Source organism: Sinocyclocheilus anshuiensis, unplaced genomic scaffold (assembly GCF_001515605.1).
Source record: "Sinocyclocheilus anshuiensis isolate Anshui unplaced genomic scaffold, SAMN03320099.WGS_v1.1 scaffold1571, whole genome shotgun sequence".
Lineage (NCBI taxonomy): Eukaryota > Metazoa > Chordata > Actinopteri > Cypriniformes > Cyprinidae > Sinocyclocheilus > Sinocyclocheilus anshuiensis.
This window is the reverse complement of record NW_015551107.1, coordinates 180,548-189,561: the sequence shown is the minus strand read 5'-3', so window position 1 is coordinate 189,561 and position 9,014 is coordinate 180,548. Positions and strand designations below refer to the sequence as shown.

Here is a 9,014-nt window from a genome sequence, read left to right as displayed (position 1 = left end):
TACAATCAGAATATCAACTTGCATAATAATTATGCACGCACTGTATTTTCATTGTCCTTAGTTACTGTCTATGGTATCATTTGAAGAAAAGCAAAGCTGTTCTATTGCAGGTTGATTTACTGATGATAACTGAATAGAAAATAAACTAATTTTTCTTTAATAACATCCATAAATTATAGTGTGGATATAGAAAGTGTTCCATTGAGAATGAATCGTTGTCATGAGATATCATTTATGTCAGGAGGAGGACCATTTACTTTATTTAGCATGGCTCTTAAGTTATCCATGTAAGATGTATCTTTTTTTTTGCCACAACAACCTCACATGCTTGCAGCTGCTATCCGTAGTCATAGTAAGATCACTTGAATATATGTAGTAACATTGATTTTGAATATGTACTGTAGGTTTCAGTCCATTAAACTGTATATTAAACAGAAACACAGAACTGAACTGAGATTTATTCAGAATTTACATTAACTATGTGTCACATGCAGGGTTGGGAGTAAAACACAATTCATTTGATCTCAGTAACAAATGCATTATCATATTCCTGTAATCAGATTACAATTATTGAGTAAAACACTAATCGGACAATACTTGTTTATCATGGTAACGTCTGTAAAAAATTGCATGGAGATACATTGCACTGTGATATAGCTTGTGCATTCATATGAAGATTAATTTTGCAACTGAGTTCTGACATCCTACAAAGGAAAAAAAAAATGCCTCTTACATAGTCAGGACATGGCATGTTCAACATGAGTATGATAGTTATATTTCAATGCTTTTGCATTTGAAATGGGCAAGGCAAAGGAAACTAAAGCACTGCTCTAATGCTGAAGTTTAAACGATTTCAGAAGTCAAGTCAGGAACAAAATCATTTCAATCTGTGTTCTCTATATCACATATGAGAGGTCTATAGACCTAAACAAAATTACTTTACTTGTTAAATTAGTTGTATTTATTATTCAAATTCTCGATAGCATCCTGTTTTGAATGTTTTTCCCATTCAGGTGGGATCTTGCCACAACCATCAAATGTCTTATTGTAGTATTTTTCAAGATCTTTCTGGAATTTGCACACAAACCACTTCCAGTAGGGCAGTTCAGAGAGATCAGGGGTGATGCTCCATTTAGCAAAAACCCCTTTTGCTTTTCTGTATTCACTGTATAGGAATGTTTTATCATCGGCACTGAGATAAAAATATCGATCACTGCTTGCCACTGATGTAGTGCAGATCCAAACAGACAAGTTTGTTGTACCCCTGAACTTGATCCCTTTTACTCCACTCACTCCATGGAAAACAGCACTGTGATCTTCATCATGGTTTTCTATGGTGTTGGTGCAGATGGCTCCACAGAATGGACACTGATCCCAACAGCACTGACATAAGTCATCAATCAGAAGCTGATCTGGCCTGAACTTGGGCTCCAGTTTTGCTGGAAAAGTATTTTTGTTGAAGATACTGCTGATGTCTGACATTATAGAAGGAAGTTCTCTCTTTATCACATCTTCTAGGAGTTTGAAATCATCAACATCATCATGACTGACTCCACTGAGGTCCTTTTCAGAGAAGATCAGCTCATTTGAGAGCTGCTGTGTGAATCTCTTCAACCACAAACCAGCATCTCCTCTGTTCACTCGAGCATGTTCAGTAGATTCATGTGCTGCTTCCATGATCTTCTGCTGCAGGAGTTTAATGTTCTTGTTCATCTTGCGTAAAACACGGACATTGAACTTATCAGTGATGAAGTGACTGACTTCATCTCTTATGAAACCACTGAAGTGATCTCTGGCATTATGAATGTAGTCCATGTATTTGTCAAAATCCTCCTCTTCTGCCAGTTTCTTCAGGATGTGTTTCTCAAGGTTTGACCTGTTTCCATTCAGTGATGGACAGTCTGTTCTCATATCATTTGCTAACTCTCTGGCAGTCTTCTTGTATACACTCTGTTCAGTGGGTTCTTTGAGTTTCTGACAGATGATCTCACCAAAAATGGCAGCTGATTTTGCCCCATGACAGTATTTCTGGAAAATAATATAATACTCTTCCTTCTTCTTCTTAACATATATTTCAGGATCATTGGCCTCTTTGAACATTCTGTGTTGCTCAGTGATCATCTTATTTGCTCTCTTACAGATGGAAAGAACCAAGTCCATGAAGAATTCATTCTTGAACACATATTTAACTGGTCCTTCCTCATGTTCTATTACTCTTGCTTTGATGTAATCTATGAGTTGTTGAATGTAACTGATGTTGTAGCCCATCTCTGAAATGTTGAAAGACTGAATCATTTTGTCTGTCTGCTGAACAACATCATTGACTAATGATCTTATTTGGGCTTCATCCTCAGAGAGACCGTAACCCAGCATTTGTTGAAATTTTGTTAAAATTTTGGTTGATTTCTTTAACTGTACATAATCTGAATAACTCTGCACAGATAAAATATCCCTGCTGTCCTTCTGGTGGTCTGCATTAATACTTTCATAGATGTCACCGAGGATCTCTCTCATATCTCTCATTATGTCAATGTTTCTGATTGTTGGGGTGTCTCTGCTGATTAACTTCATCCACTGGTTCCAAAACAAACCAAACTCTTTCTTTAGTGTTTCTTCATCATTTGCTTTGTCTTTGCGTTTTAAGGCGAGTTCTTTGCTCTTTTCAAAGAGAGTGTTTTCATGATGTATCCTCTGAGCATCAATCTCTTTCTTCAGGTCTCGCTGCTTAAGAATCTCATTTAATTTCCTCTTTGTTTCTCTTACAATGCTTTCCTGTAGCTCTTTGATTTTAATGTCAAATGATGTTTTCCACTGAATCAGTATATTTGCATCTGCGTCTTTCTCAAAGAATTCTGACACTGATTTTTTCACTTCTTCACTTGTCTTCTTCAACTCTTTGTGAAGATCAGTTTCTTTAACCTCGTGAATTGCTTCATTTTCTATTTGGTTGTGTAGTTTGTTCTCAGTTTCCAGCATGGCACGGCGAAGCCTCCAGGACCACTTGCTGTATTGTGTCTCCAATTTCCTGTAAGCTGAAATCTCCAGAGAATTTCTGAAGCTGAAGACGAATCGCTCATTCAGTAAAGCCTCCCAGAGATCATTAATACGAACTTTGAAGTCTTTCAGTCTCGTTCCATGTGATTTTGATGCATGAGTTATTATAGTTATCTTCAGGTCTTGAATGTTCTCACAGTAGCTTGGGTTTGGTGGAGCCATGGGCGGACTGCCCTCCCAGAGCTGAGCAAAATACTTCACATCTTTCTGAACATCAAATGTAATAACGTCACTGAAACGTTCAACATCACAGACTTCCTCTTTAGCAGCAAGTTTTGTCATCTCATCCAGTGTCTCCTGCAGTCGTCTCCTTCCCTCCATGTTTTTCTCTCCAGCTGTGAGGTCTGAAACGTTCTGATGCACAAACACACAGCTGGGATTCAGTTTTACCTTCTTCATCCTCAGGAAGGCCTGAACAACAATCTGAAGAATGTCCTGCATCTCAGACGGGTTTTCTCCAAAGATATTGATCAAGGTCAGATTTCCAAGACCAACAACAAATGTGGCCAATTCATTGTCATGGTGTCTTGTTGATCTTCCAGCCAGTTCTAGAGCACGAAGACCCTCAGTATCCACAACCAGAATATAGTCAAACTTCAGCTCTGTTTTCATATCGTCTGACCCACTGTTCATCCGTGTTTTCATCTCGTCTGACACTCTGACCAGCTGCATGAAAGCTCCTCTGGTGCACCGGCCAGCACTGACGGCAAACTCAAGTCCAAACATAGCATTCAGCATTGTGGATTTTCCAGAGCTCTGAATCCCTAAAACTGACAGCACAAAGACTCTCTGGTCCCCCAGTTTCTGGACGAGTTGATCTAGAACAGCAGAGATCCAGATCACAGGAACATGAGCAGCATCTCCATCCATCAGCTCCAGTGGAAATCCAGAGATCATCATCTCTGCTGCGAGACTCGCGAGAGAAGAGAAGTCTTTCAGGTCTTTCTTGTTCTTCTTTACAGATGAACATGATTCATAGATCTGACCGATCTCCCTCATGATTGATGCACAAACACACAGCTGGGATTCAGTCTGACCTTCTTCATCCTCAGGAAGGCCTGAACAACAATCTGAAGAATGTCCTGCATCTCAGACGGGTTTTCTCCAAAGATATTGATCAAGGTCAGATTTCCAAGACCAACAACAAATGTGGCCAATTCATTGTCATGGTGTCTTGTTGATCTTCCAGCCAGTTCTAGAGCACGAAGACCCTCAGTATCCACAACCAGAATATAGTCAAACTTCAGCTCTGTTTTCATATCGTCTGACCCACTGTTCATCCGTGTTTTCATCTCGTCTGACACTCTGACCAGCTGCATGAAAGCTCCTCTGGTGCACCGGCCAGCACTGACGGCAAACTCAAGTCCAAACATAGCATTCAGCATTGTGGATTTTCCAGAGCTCTGAATCCCTAAAACTGACAGCACAAAGACTCTCTGGTCCCCCAGTTTCTGGACGAGTTGATCTAGAACAGCAGAGATCCAGATCACAGGAACATGAGCAGCATCTCCATCCATCAGCTCCAGTGGAAATCCAGAGATCATCATCTCTGCTGCGAGACTCGCGAGAGAAGAGAAGTCTTTCAGGTCTTTCTTGTTCTTCTTTACAGATGAACATGATTCATAGATCTGACCGATCTCCCTCATGATGTGCTCCACACCAAAGGTTGCATTTTGAAGTTCCTCAGATATTTTCTCAAGCTTGATTTGTTCAGCTTTGAGTTGTTCAGATTTATCATGTTTCTCCTTCAGTTGTAATACTGTTGACCACTTTTCATTATACTTGTGATGTAGAGCAGAAAGATCACCTGATGTATATTCATCCAGGACGATTCTGAGCCATTTGGTGAAAAACATCTTATTTGCAGCATCTGAGTTCATTACTTTAATAAAGACCTTCATAAACTCACTGATGTCTGATTCATGCTGCTGTTGACGGAGTTTCTCAATTTCTGTGTGTTTTCTACTGATGTCCATTTCTAGATCATCTCCTTGAGGGCGATGCAGTTCTTTGTTCTTCTGACTCCACTGATGCCACAGTTTCCCCTGATGAGGCAGAAATGATTCTTTGGTTTCCGTAAGATTTTTCTTCTCCAGTAAACGTATCATCTGCTGTGCTGCTTCTCTTGCTCTCCTGCAGTCATCATCATCTTCCGCATCTACTCTGATGTCCGAGTGTTTGGACACATCTTCAAGTCTGAAAGTGGAAGATAATTCTGAGAGACAATCATTTATAGCTCTTCTGAGTTCTTCAGACACATCTGACTGATTTCTGTCTTTCAGACCGATCTTGTATTTTCCTTTCCGTGTCTTAATGAGAGTTGAAGCATTCTCAGTAAGAAGACAAATGAGTGGCTTTGAGTCCTTGTAGAATTCTTGAACTTTTATCATACTTCTGTCATTCTTCTGAAGTTGTGGTAGAAGAACAACATTGACTGAGGCCATTTCAGTGAGGATCTGCAGCTGTTTCTCATGGTCTCCTGCATCACCATGTAGATTACAGAACGCAACACACTCAGTGAATTTATCATCATTTGTTCCAGATGGGCAGTACCAGGCGATCTCCACCAATCCATCCATCAGGACTCTGGTTCTGCTGCTGCCTGGGCAGTTCCTGTGGAAGAACGTGTTGTGTTTCTCATTGATCAGACTGTTCATCAGCTGAGACTTGGATGAAGACACAGAGCCAAACCTGAAGAAAAACACCATTGGAGTTTCTGTCTTGTAGATTGGCTGGGTTTGACTGATGATTTCATTGTTGGAGTTTTTCATCTTCCAGCTCTTGCTGATTTGTCTGAATGTCCAGAGAGGAAACTCAATCTGTTTTGTGAATGGATAAGGAACAAGCAGAGGCAGAGCGTACTGACACTGGGACAGTTTAGTCACCATCAGCTGCTTCAGGAAAACATCAGCACAATGAAACACGGCCATCTGAACATCCATCGAGTGAATTTGCTCAGATTGACTTGTTCCTTCATTAGACAAAAACATTTCTTCGAAAATGTCACACTCACATTTAGATGAGTCATCATGTCTTTCTTGTATCTGATCTTGTTCATTGGGATCTCTAACAGTAATGTATCTTGCTCTGTAGTCCATCATCAGTAGTTTTTGTATGAAAGTTTGAACCAGCTCCTCTTCAGCACAAGAGTCATTGGACTGTAATGAATGTTTACTTATCTGAAGAACATCTGCAGCTCTCAGTTTATGATCATTCCTGCCTTTAAGATGAAGTCTGTCAAAGAGTATTTTTGAGCCTGTAATCATTTCTTTTTCTGTTTGATCTGGTTTCTTTGTTTCTGTTCTAAGCTCTTCTGCAGGTCCCTGTGAAAGAAAAGACTAGTATGTTAATTTATGTGCAGCCTCTGTCTAATTTATTATTATTATTATTACTACTCAATTTCAACAAGTGAACCATTTAATGATATTGTGAAAACCAAACCTTTCAGGCAGAAAGGATTTGTAGCTCATTTTAAGATTGATAGGTTGTATTATTATTTTTTCATTTATTTTCATTTTGGTTTTAGACAGTATAAGTGGAACAGTTGCCTTCCGGGCTCAATTCAATAATAACTTGCACATTTTTGTCTTCTAGAACAGTGGTCTTATACAAAACGCTTTCCATCTGACAAAAGCTGACAAGGGATGATGCATTTTAGAGGCATATATTGCATTATTTGTATCCTTATATTGGTTGTTTTAGACATTATATCTGTAATAAACCCACAGCATCGCATGCATCTTGCAAGTCTTGTAGTCTGTAAGTGTGACTGAACCTGCACAAAAATGTGAAGACACATTATGATTTTGTTTCTTATATTTCCACACATAGACTGCCACATGAGATTTCTGGGGAAAAGTAATTTGTGGAACCTAGGAAAGGCTTTATTTATTATTTTTTTAATAATTAATTTTTCCCTAAACCACCAAAACATTATGAATTAAAAGAAGCAACCATATAGTCTACCAATATAAGAAACAATACTTTTTTTTGATAATTACTATTATTATCAGTAGTTCTAGAGTACTGAACATTTTTAAAGTCTATAAATTGAGAAAGATGCATTTTGAATCAAGACAACATAGTTATGGCATCTACCAGCAAGGGGCTTATTGGACTACTTGGCTTCTCTGTATTTAGCAGATTAGCTGAATTATTAACTTTAAATTCTTTATAACTTTCTCTTGTCAGCTGTTGACCATGGCAGCACCTCCCCTCCCCCCAACCCACACATGCAAAACGTTTTTGTATGTTGTCATGATATGTTATTAAACATTTTTACCATTAAATCAATTTAAGTAAATACTAGTCACGTAATAAATGTGCACATAACTTACCATGTGTGTTTCTTTCATTTCTGTCATGGAGTGCTCTCTTCTTTCTTTATTGAATGAAGGTTCACCTTAAGAAATATAAAAATAATAATAAATTACATGAATGATTTTTAAACCACTTAGATTTCTTATTCTATATTATAGCAGTGTTTTTTTTTCTGTCATTTTTCAAACATTTAACATTTCTAACTGATATATCATTAAGGCCTGTTTATATCCACAAATATCTGTATGGCAGCTAAAATCACCTAGTAGAACCTAGTAGAAGGTTTTCATGTCCAGATTGGACTGACGGAGAATTTCCAAATAACACAATGTTTCAGACTGGGAAATGTGTTTATCTTGAATAAACACCAAAGAACTGCTCTTAAATTCATCAGAATGTATCAGAATATAAGAACAAATCTGATCATTTATTATTCGTAAATGAGTACTTTGGCGCAGTGAATATTGTGTTATACCCATGTCACTGCATGATGAGTCAGATGATACAGCTGCCTTGATCATTTCTGCATTGACAACAGGTTTGAAGTTGTTCTCATCTACCGGCTTTCCTTTATCCTATAAAGATAAACAGAATGTACATTTCTTGTAATCATGATCTAAGTTCTTGCAAGTATGCAAGAGTATGTACACTCAGTGGCTACTTTATTTGGTAAACCGTTTTTAGCCCTCAGAACAGACTGAATTCTGTGTGGCTTAGATTCAACAAGGTTTTGGAAAAATATTCCATAGATTGTGGTTTATTTTGACATTATAGATTCATTCAATTGATTAATTCAATGAGTGTATAAGGAACATTTAATCTAAATTTATTTAGGTTTGTAATACTGTAGACAACATATATTTACCTTGTGTTCATCATCTGCTTGATTTTCTTTTCCTGATGTATTTGTTTTAGGACTGTGGTCCTTGGTTTCTGCGGTTTTAGGGGTTTGATCTTGTGATGTGACCAGAACTGAAGTTTTCTGCATATCAAATGTTTCTTCACTGACTTCCTTTTTAATTGGATCACATGTCTCTTTGTTATCAAGGACTGGACCCGGTGCAAGCCCATTTCGTTTCAATTCAGTTGGGTCTGCTAAATCTAATGGATTGGGTTGAATCAGGTTGATGTCTTCTGTGCTGTTCTCCTCATCTTCACCAGGGAGGATGTCCAGAGCATCATCTGGATTTGGATTTGTCATTATTTCACTGGAGAGAAATGTAAATACTATACAGGTCGGGTCTCACACCACAAAACATTGATAGTATTTAGTAAATCAGATATTGATGGAATAAATGGATGTGTACTCCTCACAGGAGAAGAAGGGCGGTTTTTTAAGCATATTTCATAAATTAGGTGTATTCTGAAGCACAGTATAAAAAACTTAAATGGAATATTTGAAAAAGAACTCTGATCAAAATCAGATAATACTTACAGATACCTCCAAGTTATTGATGTTAACCTGGTGCTAATTTCCTTAATTATATGACAAAACCTATTTAACTGGTAGCATGCCTCCGCTCTAAGGTGACTGAAACCCTGTTACAGCAGGTTGTCCAGATGAAGGCCAGCAGAATTACCTTTTCAGCCATTGCAAGAAAAACTGGTCATTCCAAATCTGTGATTTCTAGAATATTGCA

General features: G+C 38.1%; 1 protein-coding gene across 1 annotated transcript; it reads right to left on the bottom strand.

The window, feature by feature from the left end:
• Positions 1-465: 465 nt before the first annotated feature.
• LOC107662920 (interferon-induced very large GTPase 1-like) lies at positions 466-8,702 on the bottom strand. Its single transcript, XM_016453051.1, has 5 exons — positions 8,240-8,702; positions 7,850-7,949; positions 7,392-7,456; positions 4,328-6,377; positions 466-3,656 (listed from the first exon to the last, which is right to left on the bottom strand). Exons 1-5 carry the CDS (start codon positions 8,573-8,575, stop codon positions 952-954), a joined length of 5,256 nt encoding a protein of 1,751 aa, XP_016308537.1. The 5' UTR covers positions 8,576-8,702; the 3' UTR covers positions 466-951.
• Positions 8,703-9,014: the final 312 nt, after the last annotated feature.